General features: G+C 40.3%; 1 protein-coding gene across 1 annotated transcript in view; it reads left to right on the top strand.

Moving 5' to 3' along the window:
- AP2B1 (adaptor related protein complex 2 subunit beta 1) overlaps positions 1-20,443 on the top strand; it is a 457,689-nt gene that overhangs the window by 316,919 nt on the left and 120,327 nt on the right. Inside the window, exons 15-16 of the mRNA XM_053707425.1 lie at positions 4,900-4,941; positions 5,818-5,964. Of these exons, the coding sequence (XP_053563400.1) occupies positions 4,900-4,941; positions 5,818-5,964 (189 nt within the window). The remainder of the gene's footprint in view (positions 1-4,899; positions 4,942-5,817; positions 5,965-20,443) is intronic.

Below are 20,443 nucleotides of genomic sequence, written 5' to 3'. Positions count from 1 at the left end.
TGGCTCCTAACTTTTTGGATTATTCTCCATATATCTATATGCAAATACCACTGTCTGGCTCCTGAAAGTATATCGGGCTCCTAAATATTCTTAGTGGCTCCTAGATTTTAATCAGAATTGTCGACCCCTGCTTTAATCATTAAAAACATTGTCTCTGTTCTTTTGGGCCCTTATGGTTTAATAAAGATCTGTTTTTAGTGCTGTTGCATTTTTGGACATAGCTGGTAGGTTACTGACACTACACAAAAAATAACACTTGTTTTGTGCCACTAGGTAGTACATGATCAGAAATGTAAGCATTTGTAGAACCATAGAAATCATTATTATTATTATCGGTTATTTGTAGAGTGCCAACAGATTGCGCAGCGCTATAAACATAGGCGGAATACAAGGAAACATTTATAGGTATCAGACGGGTAGAGGGCCCTGCCAAGAGTCACACTGTTGTAGTCAGCTCTAAAGAATGTGATCTACAAACAGCATGGCTCTTAGGCTTACATGTTAAGGGGGTTCAAAGGGATAGTAATGGAGGAGAGGAAACTGTATAAAGAAAGGTTAGTGTAGGTTGTATGCATCCCTGAACAGTAGAGTCTTTAGGGAGCGCTTGAATTTTCCAAACTAGGGAAGAGTCTTGTGGAGCGAGGCAGGGAGTTCCACAAGATGGGAGCCAGTCTGGAGAAGTCCTGTAAGCGGGAGTGTGAGGAGGTATTGAGAGGAGGAGAGTAGGAGGTCATGAGCAGAGCGAAGGGGATAGGAGGGAGAGTATCTGGAGACAAGGTCTGAGATATAGTGGGGAGCAGTGCAGTTGTGGGCTTTGTATGTCAGAGTGAGAATTGTGTGTTTAATCCTGGAGGCAAGAGGTATTCATTATGGATTGTAAAGGAGCTATGCGGCAGCTGGGGAGACCATAGAGGACAGAGTTGCAGTAATTGAGGCGGGGAAGGATGAGAGAGTGGATTCAAATCTTAGTTGTGTCTTTTGTAAGGAAATGTCTATTTTTAGAGATGTTTTTATGGTGGAATCGGCAGGATTTAGCCAAGTACTGAATGTGAGGAGTGAAAGAAAGATCTGAGTCAAGTGTGACCCCCAAACATCGGGCATGTGGGGTACGGGTAATGATGGAGTTGTCGACAGTTATAGAGAGATTGGGGGTGGAGATTTTTGAAGAAGGAGGGAAAATAAGGAGCTCAGTTTTGTAGAGATTTAGCTTTAGGTAGTGAGAGGACATCCAGGAAGAGATGTGAGAAAGACAGTGAGGGAAACGGGTTAGCAAGGAAGGAGATAGGTCTGGGGCAGAGAAGTAGATTTGGGTGTTGTCTGCATACAAATGATATTGGAACCCGTGGGACTTTATTAGGGAACCTAATGATGACATGTAGATTGATAAGAGAAGGGGACCGAGGACAGAGCCTTGCGGTACCCCAACAGAAAGTGGTGAGGAGGCAAAGGAGGCCCCAGAGAAGGCTACACTAAAGGTACGGTTTGACAGCTAGGAAGAGAACCACGAAAGGGCTGTGTCTCAAATGCCGAATGATTGGAGGGTTTGGAGCAAAAGAAGGGTGGTCAACAGTATCTAAGGCTGCGGACAGATCAAGGAGGATACGCAGAGAGAAGTGGCCTTTTGATTTTGCTGTAAGTAGGTAGTTGGTAACCTTAACGATTGTCTCTGTGGAGTGATGGGGACGAAATCCAGATTGCAGTGGGTCGAAGAGAGAGTTTAAGGAAATGGGATAGGCGTGCATATACTAGCTTTTTGAGAAGCTGTTAGGCAAGAGGGAGTAGGGAAAAAGGGTGGTGGTTGGATCAAGAGGGATGGGAAATATACCGGTGCTGAGGGAGAGGTTGAAAATGTGTGCGAGTATAGGGATAAGGGTGGAAGAGAGGAAGGGGGGCAGCTTTAAGGGGATAGGGTCAAGAGGACAGGTAGGGAGGTGAGAGCTCAGTATAAGTGCCGAAAATTCTTCCTCAGTAACAGGGGAGAAGGAGCAAAATTTATGGCTATGTGGGTTGTGGTTGATTGCGAGCGTTTGAGGGTGTGAGAAAATGGAAATATGTTGAGAGCTGATTTTGTTTCTGATGGAGTCGATTATGTTATTGAAGTGGCTGGCAAAGTCTTGAGCTGACAGAGAAGTTGTATTAGGGGGAGGGCGGAGAAGAATATTGAAAGTGGAGAACAGATGTTTTGGGTTTGAAGAAAGATTAGAGAAGTAATGTGTCTTATAGAAAATTAGGGCAGAATAGTAGGAATTCAAAATGAACTTGTAATAAAGGAAATCAGCTGAACTCCGAGATTTTCTCCAGTGCCACTCAGCAGTCCGGGGACATCTGCGTAGGTACCGTGGCAGAGGAGTATGCCAGGGCTGAGGATGACACTGTGATTTCCAAGCAATGGTAAGAGGGGTCAGATTGTCAAGGACCAATGTAAGGGTGGAATTATAGTGGCAGATAGATTGGTCAGGGCAGGAGGAGATGGATGAGAGGAGAGGTTTGAGGAAATTAGCAAGCTGTTGCTGATCTAATGACATAATGCTTCTGTGAAGTTTGGTGTGAGGAGTAGAAAGAGGGAGAGTTGTAGGGAGGGATGAGATGTTGCAAGTGAGGAAATGGTTGTCAGAAAGAGGAAAAGGGGAGTTTGTGAAGTATGAAATAGTGCATCAATAGCTAAAGATCAGGTCAAGGGAGTGACCATCTTTGTGAGTGGGAGAGTCAATGCATTGTGACAAACCAAAAGAGGAAGTGAGTTGCAGAAGTTGTTTTGCAGAGGAGGCAGTAGAAGTGTCAAGAGGGATGTTAAAATGGCCACGAATGAGGGCAGGGGTGCCTGGGGAGAGGAAATAAGGTAGCCAGGCAGCAGAGTGATCTAGAAATTGAGTTGAGCCAGGGGGACGGTATATGACTGCAACATGTATAGAGAGGGGAGAGAATAAGCTAATTGTGTGTTTCGAATGAGGAAAATGTGAGGGAAGAGATGGGATGTATTTGTTGGAAGGTGCAACGAGAGTAGAGTAAAATACCTACACCACCTCCTTGTCTATTATCAGACCTAGGAGTGTGGCTGAAGTAGAGGCCCCATGAGACAGAGCAGCAGTGGATGCTGTGTCTAGTGGAGAGAGCCAGGTTTCTGTTAGAGCCAGAAGGTTGAGGGAGCGGGAGATAAAGAGGTCATGTATAGAAGTGAGCTTGTTGCAAACAGAGTGAGAGTTCCAGAGTGCACAAGTGAAAGGGGTAGTGGCTTTAGATGCAAGAGGAATGTGAGTAAGGTTACCAGAGTTTTGTTTTCAGAGTCTATGGAACGGTACACGTGGATGTGCATGGCTAGGAAGTTGTTGGGGACCAGGATTAGGGGAGATGTCACCCGCAGCTAGTATAAGTAAGAGAGGAAGAGTGACATGAGATGAGATACAGATTTGCAGTAATGAGACTGTTTTTGAGGCGAGGTGCAGGGGGGAGAGTGTTTAGGAATAGATAAAGTTCATGAATACAAAAGTAAGGTGAGTAATTGAATAAAGTAGTAGAGACAAGAGGTAGCAAAAAGGAATATAAAAATATTGAGCATTTTTATAAAAGTGGGAACCAATTAAACACATAAGACATAGTATTACAACAGTACTTGCATAAGGAAACAATGAGATACATAAAACACAATATTACAAGAGTACTTGCCTTATGTCTTGCCCCTTGTTCAATTCTTGTATAATTCTTATATTAGTGCCTCACTTATAAAATGTTTACTTTAGAAATGTGAACATATGCTATTGTAACAACGCATACTGCCCAGGCAATGCACCCCCAGTGCTATGCACAGCTCAAGCTAGTGTTAAATATATAGGCAGGGCAATCAGCTGGGTCCACTAAATTACTTAATTGCTAAGTCAAAAGACAATTTAAAAGGCCAATTGAGAGTTGGATTCGGGTCAGGTCAGGGTGAGATAAGTTAAGATAAACAAGACAGTAAAATTTTGAGGAGGTGGGAGCTATGGCATATAACGGCTATAAATTTAAGAATAATAGCAGGTATTGATAAGGATTGGACATCACATGGCAATTAACAAAACAGCAGTAAGACATTGGGATAAGATTACAATAAATGCAGGACTAAATTAAAACCTAAAATAATTTGCTCAATATACATATACATATTCCAAAAGAGAGTTACAGGAGAGAAGAGAGCACTAGAATGCAGGGAATAGGTTGCAGATGAGCAGGGATACCATTCATGTACCTGAAAGCAGAAGAGAGAGAATGTGATTAGCTTGATGTAGTGTGCATTTCTTCAGAAAATGCCAAAAGGCAGAATGTTGTCTTAATAAGCAGCATTGTAGTGAGTGTTGAGTATAATTCTTGTATAATTCTTATATTAGTGTCTCACTTATAAAATGTTCACTTTAGAAATGTGAACATATGCTGTTGTAACAACGCATACTGCCCAGGCAATGCACCCCCAGTGCATTCATAAAGTAATTATTTTGATAGTACACTTTTTTTGTTTGCAGTTATGAAGTTATAAATCATTTATTATATTGTTCCATATAATCTGTGATTCTTTCATGTTTTAATTATGCTCCTGTAAAGCCCTATATGTGAAGATTTGTTTTTATGGTACCTTAAACAGTATGCTTGATCATCTTCTTAAAACCCTTTCTGCAAACAGTAACCCAGTTCGACCCATTCCAATACAGGGACACATGGAAAAAATGATATATACCTAAATCAATATTTTGTTTATGAAATATAACTTATTAAACACATTCTAATAACCTTTAAAAAGCACTCTATCAATGTATTTGTAAAGATCACCACATTAACTGCCCTGTAACAATATAAGATTGTGCACATCTGTAAATAGAAATGATTAACTCATATATAAAAAAAATATATTTTATTTATTTATTTTTGTAGCTTGGAAGTGACCTTGGAGGTGGAATAGGTGGAAGTCCAGCGGTAAGTTTGCATCCATTAATTATAACTGAGAACTGTAAATGTAGTATATTTCTTAAATAAACATAGTGCCTCCAGACTGTAAGAATAACTAATTATAGTGCTAAAGTAAGAATAGCCTACTATATATAAATTCCTGGTTGCTTAAAGGGCCATTATAGTCGAAAAATGACATGCTCTTATTTGTTTGAGCATTTCATTTTAAGACTAGCAACCCTGCACCTCTGTGTTTAACCCCCACAAATGGGTTAAACACATAGTACAAGTACCACTCAGGACTTGTAGAGTACTGCTGGTCCTGATCGGAAACTGCCACTGATTCAATCAGCGTCGCTAGTCATATGACACGGCTATAAAACTAGTGCTGCTGATTTGATCAGCGGCAGTTTCCTCTCAGGAGCAGCAGTGCTACGTGGGTCCCAAGCGGTACTTCTACTGTGTGTATAACCCCTTTGCCGGTGTTAAACCCACAAAGCATGTCATTTTTAAACTATAATGGCCTTTTAAACTCTATACTTACAAAACTGCATACATGTTTAACTAGAAAATCAAGTGTGCCAGAAACAGTGCATAAGCTCAGGGAAGCAGCAAGATCATTCATTACCTCAGCAGTTAGTTTGCCAGTGGCTAGCAGTTTGAGTGGTCATGCCAATGTCAATTTTTATTTTGCCAGCGGCATCACTTATTTTAGTAAATTTGCATTTATAAAGCCGGGTATATGAATGCCCTCTTAGCATTTGTGCATTAAATGTTTTAATATATTACATTTTATGGGAACAAATCTGATTGTATAACTTATCTGCTTATTAAAGAGATTCAATGTTTGACTTATCTTCTGCAGTTTCTGAACCAGTTTTACCTTTACATATTTTATCACAGGTTGGACAAACATTCATTCCTTCATCTGTCCCAGCAACATTTGCACCATCACCCACTCCAGCAGTAGCAAGCAGCGGTTTAAATGACCTGTTTGAGCTTTCCACAGGAATTGGAATGGCCCCTGGAGGATTTGCACCCCCAAAAGCTGTATGTTGATTTTATCAGATCTTTTTTTTTTTTTTTGCCCAAAATGAGTGTGTGCTGTTTGGTTCTAGATTACCTTATTGGTTTTCAGCCGCTGTTGCTTGTCAACTGTTAGACAAAGCAACATTTCGAAAGTTTTCGTTTAGTCATGGCATGACTATGGGAACAATCCTGAAATGTTGATTTGTCTATTGACACTTTTTGCTAGAATACATTTTTCTTGATATATGCTGCATTTCTGGAATTGTTTGTGCTTGTGAATTATATTGGGTCCCAGCAGTGACCCCCAGAGGCATGCATTCTTTGGGACTTTGATTGCTGGAATCAACATTTGACTTTGTAAAGGGTTTACTGAGCCAGTGGCCTCTGGGAGTCTGTTGCTGTTCAGTCTTCCATTATTATTAATTTTTTTAAATTATAACTAAAATATTTTGAGGACTTGTTTCTGATGTGTTTCTTTGTATATTTATGTGTATATTTTACAAATTTTATTGCACTTGTCAGCTTCAGTTTCCTAGAGATCATTATTACTTTCTATGGGCCAGATAATCAAACATTTTCTAGTTTGGAGAGATATTATAGTGCTGATTTCACAGGGGCAGAACTCACTGAAAAGGGGAGGAACTTGTAAATACCAGAGAGATGATAGATGCCTTCCATAGAAAGTAATTAAGCTCTCTGGGATACAAAACTTTACATGCAAGAGAGAAGGTAACTGGAGAACCCCTGGGGTGATAAAGTCTCAGTTTGCATCAATTCCAAATTCAACTGAATTGTTTTCACTACAATTTAACTTGCTTTTTTTCTATATTTTAGTATATGTTATTTTTCTGTTAGTTAATTAGTTAATTGTGTATTGTGAATTTTGAGCAAACTTGACCTGCAGACAGCTGGCAAGACAAATCAGTGAGACCAGCTTTTTTAAAATGCTTACAAAATTTCACAAGACTTGTGAGAGAGCTTCAGACATACCCTGGGAACTCCCATGTTCAGCCCAGGGAACTGTCCTGTCCCTCCCACTTTCTGAAAGTGTCAGTTTTAATTTGCAATGCAGCAAATACAAGTTGCAATGGAATTTGTAAAAGCTACACAGAAATATACTTGAGTATGATCCAAAGTTATTAAAGTAACACAGAAACTTTCAAAGCATTATCAGAATGTGTAAAATCACGGCTAGATCAAAATGTAAATTTATTCTGTATAAAAAAAAAAAAAAGGCCAGGTATGTTTGTCCGATGCAGTCATGCGCAGTAGAGACTGCTGGAGACAAACATACGTGGCCTTAACCCCTAAACGACCAGCAACAATGCGCAGTAGAGACTGCACGAGGATAGTGCTAGTTGTTAAGCCCTTAAGGAGGGTACAACGCTGCTGTACTGGGCCTCTCTCTGCTGTGATCTCGCTAAAAGTAGTGAGATTGCGCTATTTCTGCATGCTCCACGAATGGGGCAGTGCAGAAATAGTCTTGCAGAGGCACCGAAGCAGAGAGGGACACTCTATCCCTCTCTGCATTGGGCTGTGGTGGTGTCCATTGTTGGTCACGTGGGAAGGTTAGGAGGGAGGTGAGTGGGCTGCCCATCACTGGAGGGGGAGGGTGGGTGGGACTTCTGTGCTGCAGTTACATTTTGGCCCGTGTACACAGGCTTTAACACTAGTCAATATATAAATGAGAAAGTGCAAAGCTGAAATGCAATAATACTGAAAGGACCCAATCTGAAATGTATAGTAATGTAAAATACAAAACACAAAGTGTAAGTGTAACAAACCCTCATATAATGCAGTGCTATTGCACAGGGCTTGTCTCTGCTTCACATACATAAATGTGAGAGTTCCGCACTTTTTCTTTTGAAAATTTAGTGAGTTCAGCCTTTGTGAAGTCTGAACTACAATTTCTCTCCAACCTGGAGAACCTTTGAATATCCAGGGCCTTAGGGACAATTCTCTAAAGCTCTGTGTTCTGGAGAGATTATATAAGAAGGTTGCATGATTTCTTTCCATGCCTGAGAGTTTTTGATAATTGGGCCCTCGGTGTGCTACAGAATCTCTTGTCATTTACCAGTGTTATTTTTCTACTCAAAAAAGTTGTTAGATGCATCATTACTGTCTTAATAGCAACCATTCATATGTTTAGTAGGTATGGTCTACTATATGCCTATTCTTAGGTGAGATTGACATTTAATAATGTGCCTAAAAGACAAATGTAGTCACTTAAAGGGACAGTCTAGTCTTATTTAAACTTTCATGATTCAGGTAGGGCATGCAATATTAAACAACTTTCCAATTTACTTTTATCATTGATTTTGCTCTTGGTATTCTTTGTTGAAAGCCCTTGTGGGCGGCCTCTCATGTAAGTGCATTTTAAGTTTTTCACAGCTAGTTTATGTGTGCCATATAGATAGCATTGTGCCCACTCTCTTGGAGTTATTTATGAGTCAGCACTGATGCAAGTCTGTCAAAAGAACTGAAATAAGGGGCAGTCTGCAGAGGCTTTGATACAAGAGGTATAAAGTATATAAAAAAAAATATATATATATATATATATATATATATATATATATAGAAAGCAAAAGAATGCACTCTCAGGACTTTTCCACAAAAAAACCAATTTAATGGAACGTTTTCGGGGTTCACAACCCCTTCATCAGCATGCAAACCAAACAAAATTCAACTCATTTATAGTGTTACATATCAATTACATCATATCAACCTTAGTGTCTCTCCAAAGGAAAAGTGCGCCAATTTTTCGAGTTTGGAACGCATATTGCGTTCCACAGTGCTATCCGGAACCGGAAGTTGTATTACCTCACTTCCGGTTTACGGATTCAACAAACCAAACATGAAATTAATAATGAAATAGTGTACTCTACAATTTCAAACGAGTTACAGTGACATACTAATTTGTGGGACTTATTGTAGCAAAAATGTGCCGCATTATAATAAGTGCCAAGAAAATTTGTGATAGAAATACGTTGACAAATGTTGCTACATCCGGTCGGCATAGAAACGGTAACTATGGTAATCATATACAATTCTGAGTACCAAAAGATGCCAAAATTTACAATAGTATGTCAGCTGAATGAAGCAACAACTTTCATAGTGTCAAAGAAATAGCGTGCACTCAAATTATATACAATCATATTGTATATATAAAGAATGATTAAAAATAAGATAGTTAAAAATAAAAAAATAAAAATTAAAAATTGAACCTTATGGCAGTACCATTAATTGGAATGGCAAGATACAAATGTAATGTTGCAAATATGATTGCTATGGCTTGCAGTGTATCGCCAGTATATTGCAACAGAGTGGCATTAAACATGTGTATCATGAGTATCAAATTAGAGCAATATTCAGAAGGATGAATATATATAGCAGTGTTATAGGACGTTGTTATTGTGTCTTAAGGGCACAATTTTCACTTGAATTAAGCCTTGGCCATTAAAGGGTTATAGCTTGCAATGGCCAAAATGTGAATATTTGTGCCAAATGGGGCGGATTTTATTAACCTTATTTGAGAATTTTAGCCCCAAGTATAGTTGCAAAAAAAAGGGATATTTGAGAAAAGGTAATAAAGATAAGGATCATAGACATATATGGCTCATACAGATACTGTCCATCTCTGGAACTTATCCAGGTGGATGTGACTTTTAAGTGTCCGTTTTTTGGACTGGTGGTGCATGTGAAGAAAATGGGTAATGGCTCTTGGCGGACCAGGCTTCCACAGAGAAGGTGGAGACAGATGTCCCCCCTAAACCATGCCGTTAGGCGCACAACACTTGCCCCTACAACTAGGGGAAAATGAAATGTGTGCCAAAACGGAGCCACCATGTCCACCTGGCATACCCCAAGTATGTAGCACCCCAGTTGTTAATCACATTATGCTCTTAAAGTCCGGCATGGTGTTCAGGCCACCAGGTTGTATTGTGCCTAATCTGAACATCCACTGGGCCTCCCGTCTCAGGAGTTGCTTGTTCCGGTCGCCACCCCGATCCAATGGGGGTATGTGGTCGATTAGAATGTAGCGGATGGAGGATACTGAGTGTCCCTTGTAAGCGCAATGTCGCGCTACTGGCTGTTCGGAATCGCCATTTTTAAGTGCTGTCCTTATGGCGTGGCGATGATTGGCCATACGATCTCACGAAGTGTGCCAGAGGTCTTCCCTATGTAAAAGCAGGAACATGGGCAAAACAATAAATATATAACGTGAGTGGTGGTACACGTTATAGAGTGCCGGATAGAGAATGTTCGATTGGTATGCGGGTGATGGAAAACTTTAGTACCCACTAGGCCATTGCACGTTGTGCAGCCCAAACAACGATAAGAGCCCCTAATATTCCTTTTCATCCCAGTTGAATAACACTGTTTAGGGTCCGTTTTCACCAGCAGGTCTTTGAGATTAGTTCCCCTCTTGAACCCAACCATAGGTCATAGGTTATGAGTAAATGTGAGTTTAGGGTCTGAAGCCATAATTGGCCAGTGTTGTCGGAGAATTTGGCCAGTATTTTTTGTCAGTATTTTTTGTCACTGGAGTAAAAGTAGTGGACATGATGAGCTTGTCACTAGCGTCCCTCTTGGGTTTAGGTGTAATTAATTCTGTCTGTGTAAGTCTTGAAACAGATTCCATAGCCTCATGGATTATCAGGATCTTGTAGCCCCTGTTCTGGAACTTCTCACCCACTTCTTTCAATTGGGAGACCCCCGTTACAGGATTCGAATTGTTGCGCATTGTTCTTATGCATTGTGATTTTACAATGCCCTTTAGTAGGGCTGGGGGATGGCAACTATCTGCCCTTAATATAGAGTTGCGGTCGGTAGGTTTATGATACAATGTGGTTCCTAAATGGTTAGAATCCTTGAAAACTGTCAAGTCTAAGAAATGAATGGATGAAGTATTAGCTGTCATCTTAAACTTGACGTTGTTAGTCGTGTTATTAAACACATCAAACCATTTGTGGAGTTCCTCCAGGCCCCCTCGCCACACCAAGAAAATGTCATCTATATATCTGTAATAACAGATAATAGATACATTCGGCGTATTCCACAGGTACATGTTTTCAAATTGTGACATGTAGATATTGGCGTACGAGGGGGCCATGGAGGAACCCATGGCTGTGCCAGCAGTTTGCAAATAATAACTGTTTTCGAACCGAAAATAGTTTTTGAACAGACAGAATTCAATGAGGGACAATAGAAATCCTACTGGGGGACCCTCATAAAGGGGGTTACCCGTGAGGTGTTCCTGTATAGCCTTAAGTCCGTCAAGATGAGGTATAATGGTATACAGACTGTTGACATCCAGAGTGATGTTCTTCACATGCACCACCAGTCCAAAAAACGGACACTTAAAAGTCACATCCACCTGGATAAGTTCCAGAGATGGACAGTATCTGTATGAGCCATATATGTCTATGATCCTTATCTTTATTACCTTTTCTCAAATATCCCTTTTTTTTTTGCAACTATACTTGGGGCTAAAATTCTCAAATAAGGTTAATAAAATCCGCCCCATTTGGCACAAATATTCACATTTTGGCCATTGCAAGCTATAACCCTTTAATGGCCAAGGCTTAATTCAAGTGAAAATTGTGCCCTTAAGACACAATAACAACGTCCTATAACACTGCTATATATATTCATCCTTCTGAATATTGCTCTAATTTGATACTCATACACATGTTTAATGCCACTCTGTTGCAATATACTGGCGATACACTGCAAGCCATAGCAATCATATTTGCAACATTACATTTGTATCTTGCCATTCCAATTAATGGTACTGCCATAAGTTTCAATTTTTAATTTTTATTTTTTTATTTTTAACTATCTTATTTTTAATCATTCTTTATATATACAATATGATTGTATATAATTTGAGTGCACGCTATTTCTTTGACACTATGAAAGTTGTTGCTTCATTCAGCTGACATACTATTGTAAATTTTGGCATCTTTTGGTACTCAGAATTGTATATGATTACCATAGTTACCGTTTCTATGCCGACCGGATGTAGCAACATTTGTCAACGTATTTCTATCACAAATTTTCTTGGCACTTATTATAATGCGGCACATTTTTGCTACAATAAGTCCCACAAATTAGTATGTCACTGTAACTCGTTTGAAATTGTAGAGTACACTATTTCATTATTAATTTCATGTTTGGTTTGTTGAATCCGTAAACCGGAAGTGAGGTAATACAACTTCCGGTTCCGGATAGCACTGTGGAACGCAATATGCGTTCCAAACTCGAAAAATTGGCGCACTTTTCCTTTGGAGAGACACTAAGGTTGATATGATGTAATTGATATGTAACACTATAAATGAGTTGAATTTTGTTTGGTTTGCATGCTGATGAAGGGGTTGTGAACCCCGAAAACGTTCCATTAAATTGGTTTTTTTGTGGAAAAGTCCTGAGGGTGCATTCTTTTGCTTTCTATTTCATGGTATATCATTGCACCCAGGCGAGTTGGCTACCGGTGGGCTGAACTGGAAATTGCTTACTACTATATATATATATCTATATATATATATATATATATATATATATATATATATATATATATATATAAAACCATGTTTGTTCTGCAAAACTGGAAAATGGGTAATAACGAGATTATTTTTTTAAACCAGACATCCTCAAACTTGACCCTCCAGAGGTTTTGAAACTACCTTTCCCATGATGCAATGTAGTTCCAAAACCTCTGCAGGGCCAAGTTTGAGGATGTCTGTTTTAAACAGTAACAATTCTGAAGTAGGGCTGGCCCTTTAAATGATTCCTCCATAAAATTATATAGGATTTCTTTCTTTAGGCAGTATGTTTGTCATTAAAGCAGTCTGGAAAGCATTTGGTATCTTCAGTATATCACTAGATAATTAGTCTTCAACTCCAGTAGTGAAGTGTCGCTATATTCATTATTGTCAAATGGCATTCAGGTGGACCCATGTCTGGCTTTTAAAAGCTTGAAAAGTATCACTTAAATCTCATGAAAAACCCAGTACTGTATTTAGTGTTACAAGATGATCAGCTAAAAAGTGCTTCTGATAGGAACAAGTAGTGCTCCACTTTTATTAATAAGTAGTTCTATTATTGTGATACTTGTGCCATAAAATGTATCAAGGAATTCAGCAGACTGGATGTTCTTTCTGACATGACTCAAATACTAAGGCCTAGATTTAGAGTTCGGCGGTAAAAGGGCTGTTAACGCTCCGCGGGTTTTTTTCTGGCCGCACCATAAATTTAACTCTGGTATCGAGAGTTCAAACAAATGCTGCGTTAGGCTCCAAAAAAGGAGCGTAGAGCATTTTTACCGCAAATGCAACTCTCGATACCAGAGTTGCTTACGGACGCGGCCGGCATCAAAAACGTGCTCGTGCACGATTCTCCCATAGGAAACAATGGGGCTGTTTGAGCTGAAAAAAAACCTAACACCTGCAAAAAAGCAGCGTTCAGCTCCTAACGCAGCTACATTGTTTCCTATGGGGAAACACCTCCTAAGTCTGCACCTAACACTCTAACATGTACCCCGAGTCTAAACACCCCTAACCTTACACTTATTAACCCCTAATCTGCCGCCCCCGCTATCGCTGACCCCTGCATTACACTTTTAACCCCTAATCTGCCGCTCCGTAAACCGCCGCCACCTACGTTATCCCTATGTACCCCTAATCTGCTGCCCTAACATCGCCGACCCCTATGTTATATTTATTAACCCCTAATCTGCCCCCCACAACGTCGCCGACACCTACCTACACTTATTAACCCCTAATCTGCCGAGCGGACCTGAGCGCTACTATAATAAAGTTATTAACCCCTAATCCGCCTCACTAACCCTATCATAAATAGTATTAACCCCTAATCTGCCCTCCCTAACATCGCCGACACCTACCTTCAATTATTAACCCCTAATCTGCCGACCGGAGCTCACCGCTATTCTAATAAATGTATTAACCCCTAAAGCTAAGTCTAACCCTAACACTAACACCCCCCTAAGTTAAATATAATTTTTATCTAACGAAATAAATTAACTCTTATTAAATAAATAATTCCTATTTAAAGCTAAATACTTACCTGTAAAATACATCCTAATATACCTACAATATAAATTATAATTATATTATAGCTATTTTAGGATTAATATTTATTTTACAGGCAACTTTGTAATTATTTTAACCAGGTACAATAGCTATTAAATAGTTAAGAACTATTTAATAGTTACCTAGTTAAAATAATTACAAATTTACCTGTAAAATAAATCCTAACCTAAGATATAATTAAACCTAACACTACCCTATCAATAAAATAATTAAATAAACTACCTACAATTACCTACAATTAACCTAACACTACACTATCAATAAATTAATTAAACACAATTGCTACAAATAAATAAAATTAAATAAACTATCTAAAGTACAAAAAATAAAAAAGAACTAAGTTACAGAAAATAATAAAATATTTACAAACATAAGAAAAATATTACAACAATTTTAAACTAATTACACCTACTCTAAGCCCCCTAATAAAATAACAAAGCCCCCCAAAATAGAAAATTCCCTACCCTATTCTAAAATACAAATATTACAAGCTCTTTTACCTTACCAGCCCTGAACAGGGCCCTTTGCGGGGCATGCCCCAAGAATTTCAGCTCTTTTGCCTGTAAAAAAAAACATACAATACCCCCCCCCCAACATTACAACCCACCACCCACATACCCCTAATCTAACCCAAACCCCCCTTAAATAAACCTAACACTACCCCCCTGATGATCTTCCTACCTTGTCTTCACCATGCCAGGTTCACCGATCCGTCCTGGCTCCAAGATCTTCATCCAACCCAAGCGGGGGCTAGACATCCACTGAAGAAGTCCAGAAGAGGGTCCAAAGTCTTCCTCCTATCCGGCAAGAAGAGGACATCCGGACCGGCAAACATCTTCTCCAAGCGGCATCTTCTATCTTCTTCCATCCGATGACGACCGGCTCCATCTTGAAGACCTCCAGCGCGGATCCATCCTCTTCTTCCGACGACTAGACGACGAATGACGGTTCCTTTAAGGGACGTCATCCAAGATGGCGTCCCTCGAATTCCGATTGGCTGATAGGATTCTATCAGCCAATCGGAATTAAGGTAGGAATTTTCTGATTGGCTGATGGAATCAGCCAATCAGAATATAGTTCAATCCGATTGGCTGATCCAATCAGCCAATCAGATTGAGCTCGCATTCTATTGGCTGATCGGAACAGCCAATAGAATGCGAGCTCAATCTGATTGGCTGATTGGATCAGCCAATCGGATTGAACTATATTCTGATTGGCTGATTCCATCAGCCAATCAGAAAATTCCTACCTTAATTCCGATTGGCTGATAGAATCCTATCAGCCAATCGGAATTCGAGGGACGCCATCTTGGATGACGTCCCTTAAAGGAACCGTCATTCGTCGTCTAGTCGTCGGAAGCAGAGGATGGATCCGCGCTGGAGGTCTTCAAGATGGAGCCGGTCGTCATCGGATGGAAGAAGATAGAAGATGCCGCTTGGAGAAGATGTTTGCCGGTCCGGATGTCCTCTTCTTGCCGGATAGGAGGAAGACTTTGGACCCTCTTCTGGACTTCTTCAGTGGATGTCTAGCCCCCGCTTGGGTTGGATGAAGATCTTGGAGCCAGGACGGATCGGTGAACCTGGCATGGTGAAGACAAGGTAGGAAGATCATCTGGGGGGTAGTGTTAGGTTTATTTAAGGGGGGTTTGGGTTAGATTAGGGGTATGTGGGTGGTGGGTTGTAATGTTGGGGGGGGGGTATTGTATGTTTTTTTTTACAGGCAAAAGAGCTGAAATTCTTGGGGCATGCCCCGCAAAGGGCCCTGTTCAGGGCTGGTAAGGTAAAAGAGCTTGTAATATTTGTATTTTAGAATAGGGTAGGGAATTTTTTATTTTGGGGGGCTTTGTTATTTTATTAGGGGGCTTAGAGTAGGTGTAATTAGTTTAAAATTGTTGTAATATTTTTCTTATGTTTGTAAATATTTTATTATTTTCTGTAACTTAGTTCTTTTTTATTTTTTGTACTTTAGATAGTTTATTTAATTTTATTTATTTGTAGCAATTGTGTTTAATTAATTTATTGATAGTGTAGTGTTAGGTTAATTGTAGGTAATTGTAGGTAGTTTATTTAATTATTTTATTGATAGGGTAGTGTTAGGTTTAATTATATCTTAGGTTAGGATTTATTTTACAGGTAAATTTGTAATTATTTTAACTAGGTAACTATTAAATAGTTCTTAACTATTTAATAGCTATTGTACCTGGTTAAAATAATTACAAAGTTGCCTGTAAAATAAATATTAATCCTAAAATAGCTATAATATAATTATAATTTATATTGTAGCTATATTAGGATTTATTTTACAGGTAAGTATTTAGCTTTAAATAGGAATTATTTATTTAATAAGAGTTAATTTATTTCGTTAGATAAAAATTATATTTAACTTAGGGGGGTGTTAGTGTTAGGGTTAGACTTAGCTTTAGGGGTTAATACATTTATTAGAATAGCGGTGAGCTCCGGTCGGCAGATTAGGGGTTAATAATTGAAGGTAGGTGTCGGCGATGTTAGGGAGGGCAGATTAGGGGTTAATACTATTTATGATAGGGTTAGTGAGGCGGATTAGGGGTTAATAACTTTATTATAGTAGCGCTCAGGTCCGCTCGGCAGATTAGGGGTTAATAAGTGTAGGTAGGTGTCGGCGACGTTGTGGGGGGCAGATTAGGGGTTAATAAATATAACATAGGGGTCGGCGATGTTAGGGGTAGCAGATTAGGGGTACATAGGGATAACGTAGGTGGCGGCGATTTGCGGTCGGAAGATTAGGGGTTAATTATTTTAAGTAGCTTGCGGCGACGTTGTGGGGGGCAAGTTAGGGGTTAATAGATATAATACAGGGGTCGGCGGTGTTAGGGGCAGCAGATTAGGGGTACATAAGTATAACGTAGGTGGCGGTCGGCAGATTAGGGGTTAAAAATTTTAATCGAGTGGCGGCGATGTGGGGGGACCTCGGTTTAGGGGTACATAGGTAGTTTATGGGTGTTAGTGTACTTTAGGGTACAGTAGTTAAGAGCTTTATAAACCGGCGTTAGCCAGAAAGCTCTTAACTCCTGCTATTTTCAGGCGGCTGGAATCTTGTCGTTAGAGCTCTAACGCTCACTGCAGAAACGACTCTAAATACCAGCGTTAGAAAGATCCCATTGAAAAGATAGGCTACGCAAATGGCGTAGGGGGATCTGCGGTATGGAAAAGTCGCGGCTGTAAAGTGAGCGTTAGACCCTTTAATGACTGACTCCAAATACCAGCGGGCGCCCAAAACCAGCGTTAGGAGCCTCTAACGCTGGTTTTGACGGCTACCGCCGAACTCTAAATCTAGGCCTAAGTGAATTTGCAAGTACATGAAAATGAAGACATTTAAAGGGGCATGAAACTCATACCATAAATCAGCAATTAAGAACTGCATTCCCAAAGAAATGTTCAAATAATTATACAGTGTTGTTGTTCTGGTACAATTTACAAGGTTTTGCAGGTCAGCACTACACGTCTGGCAAAGCTTAGTGAAATTCATATTTCTCCAACATAGGTGTGTCCGGTCCACGGCGTCATCCTTACTTGTGGGATATTCTCCTCCCCAACAGGAAATGGCAAAGAGCCCAGCAAAGCTGGTCACATGATCCCTCCTAGGCTCCGCCTACCCCAGTCATTCTCTTTGCCGTTGTACAGGCAACATCTCCACGGAGATGGCTTAGAGTTTTTTAGTGTTTAACTGTAGTTTTTATTATTCAATCAAGAGTTTGTTATTTTGAAATAGTGCTGGTATGTACTATTTACTCAGAAACAGAAAAGAGATGAAGATTTCTGTTTGTATGAGGAAAATGATTTTAGCAACCGTAACTAAAATCCATGGCTGTTCCACACAGGACTGTTGAGAGCAATTAACTTCAGTTGGGGGAACAGTGTGCAGTCTCTTGCTGCTTGAGGTATGACACATTCTAACAAGACGATGTAATGCTGGAAGCTGTCATTTTCCCTATGGGATCCGGTAAGCCATGTTTATTACGATCATAAATAGGGGCTTCACAAGGGCTTATTAAGACTGTAGACTGTTTCTGGGCTAAATCGATTCATTATTAACACATATTTAGCCTTGAGGAATCATTTTATCTGGGTATTTTGATATAATAATATCGGCAGGCACTGTATTAGACACCTTATTCCTTAGGGGCTTTCCCAAAGCTTAAGCAGAGCCTCATTTTCGCGCCGGTGTGGCGCACTTGTTTTTGAGAGGCATGGCATGCAGTCGCATGGGAGAGGAGCTCTGATACTTAGAAAGGACTTTCTGAAGGCGTCATTTGGTATCGTATTCCCCTTTGGGCTTGGTTGGGTCTCAGCAAAGCAGATACCAGGGACTGTAAAGGGGTTAAAGTTTAAAACGGCTCCGGTTCCGTTATTTTAAGGGTTAAAGCTTCCAAATTTGGTGTGCAATACTTTTAAGGCTTTAAGACACTGTGGTGAAAATTTGGTGAATTTTGAACAATTCCTTCATGTTTTTTCGCAATTGCAGTAATAAAGTGTGTTCAGTTTAAAATTTAAAGTGACAGTAACGGTTTTATTTTAAAACGTTTTTGTACTTTGTTATCAAGTTTATGCCTGTTTAACATGTCTGAACTACCAGATAGACTGTGTTCTGAATGTGGGGAAGCCAGAATTCCTATTCATTTAAATAAATGTGATTTATGTGATAATGACAATGATGCCCAAGATGATTCCTCAAGTGAGGGGAGTAAGCATGGTACTGCATCATTCCCTCCTTCGTCTACACGAGTCTTGCCCACTCAGGAGGCCCCTAGTACATCTAGCGCGCCAATACTCCTTACTATGCAACAATTAACGGCTGTAATGGATAATTCTGTCAAAAACATTTTAGCCAAAATGAACCCTTGTCAGCGTAAGCGTGGCTGCTCTGTTTTAGATACTGAAGAGCATGACGACGCTGATATTAATATCTCTGAAGGGCCCCTATCCCAGTCTGATGGGGCCAGGGAGGTTTTGTCTGAGGGAGAAATTACTGATTCAGGGAACATTTCTCAACAGGCTGAACCTGATGTGATTGCATTTAAATTTAAGTTGGAACATCTCCGCATTCTGCTTAAGGAGGTATTATCCACTCTGGATGATTGTGAAAAGTTGGTCATCCCAGAGAAACTATGTAAAATGGACAAGTTCCTAGAGGTGCCGGGGCTCCCAGAAGCTTTTCCTATACCCAAGCGGGTGGCGGACATTGTTAATAAAGAATGGGAAAGGCCCGGTATTCCTTTCGTCCCTCCCCCCATATTTAAAAAATTGTTTCCTATGGTCGACCCCAGAAAGGACTTATGGCAGACAGTCCCCAAGGTCGAGGGAGCGGTTTCCACTTTAAACAAGCGCACCACTATACCCATAGAGGATAGTTGTGCTTTCAAAGATCCTATGGATAAAAAATTAGAAGGCTTGCTTAAAAAGATGTTTGTTCAGCAGGGTTACCTTCTACAACCAATTTCATGCATTGTCCCTGTCGCTACAGCCGCATGTTTCTGGTTCGATGAGCTGATAAAGACGCTCGATAGTGATTCTCCTCCTTATGAGGAGATTATGGACAGAATCAATGCTCTCAAATTGGCTAATTCTTTCACCCTAGACGCCACTTTGCAATTGGCTAGGTTAGCGGCTAAGAATTCTGGGTTTGCTATTGTGGCGCGCAGAGCGCTTTGGTTGAAATCTTGGTCGGCTGATGCGTCTTCCAAGAACAAGCTACTAAACATTCCTTTCAAGGGGAAAACGCTGTTTGGCCCTGACTTGAAAGAGATTATCTCTGATATCACTGGGGGTAAGGGCCACGCCCTTCCTCAGGATCGGCCTTTCAAGGCAAAAAATAGACCTAATTTTCGTCCCTTTCGTAAAAACGGACCAGCCCAAAGTGCTACGTCCTCTAAGCAAGAGGGTAATTCTTCTCAAGCCAAGCCAGCTTGGAGACCAATGCAAGGCTGGAACAAGGGAAAGCAGGCCAAGAAACCTGCCACTGCTACCAAGTCAGCATGAAATGTTGGCCCCCGATCCGGGACCGGATCTGGTGGGGGGCAGACTCTCTCTCTTCGCTCAGGCTTGGGCAAGAGATGTTCTGGATCCTTGGGCGCTAGAAATAGTCTCCCAAGGTTATCTTCTGGAATTCAAGGGACTTCCCCCAAGGGGGAGGTTCCACAGGTCTCAGTTGTCTTCAGACCACATAAAAAGACAGGCGTTCTTACATTGTGTAGAAGACCTGTTAAGAATGGGAGTGATTCATCCAGTTCCATTAAGAGAACAAGGGATGGGGTTCTACTCCAATCTGTTCATAGTTCCCAAAAAAGAGGGAACGTTCAGACCAATCTTAGATCTCAAGATCTTAAACAAGTTTCTCAAGGTTCCATCGTTCAA

Source organism: Bombina bombina, chromosome 3, assembly GCF_027579735.1.
Source record: "Bombina bombina isolate aBomBom1 chromosome 3, aBomBom1.pri, whole genome shotgun sequence".
NCBI lineage: Eukaryota > Metazoa > Chordata > Amphibia > Anura > Bombinatoridae > Bombina > Bombina bombina.
The sequence above is the reverse complement of the archived record's forward strand: the minus strand, read 5'-3'. Positions and strand labels throughout refer to the sequence as shown.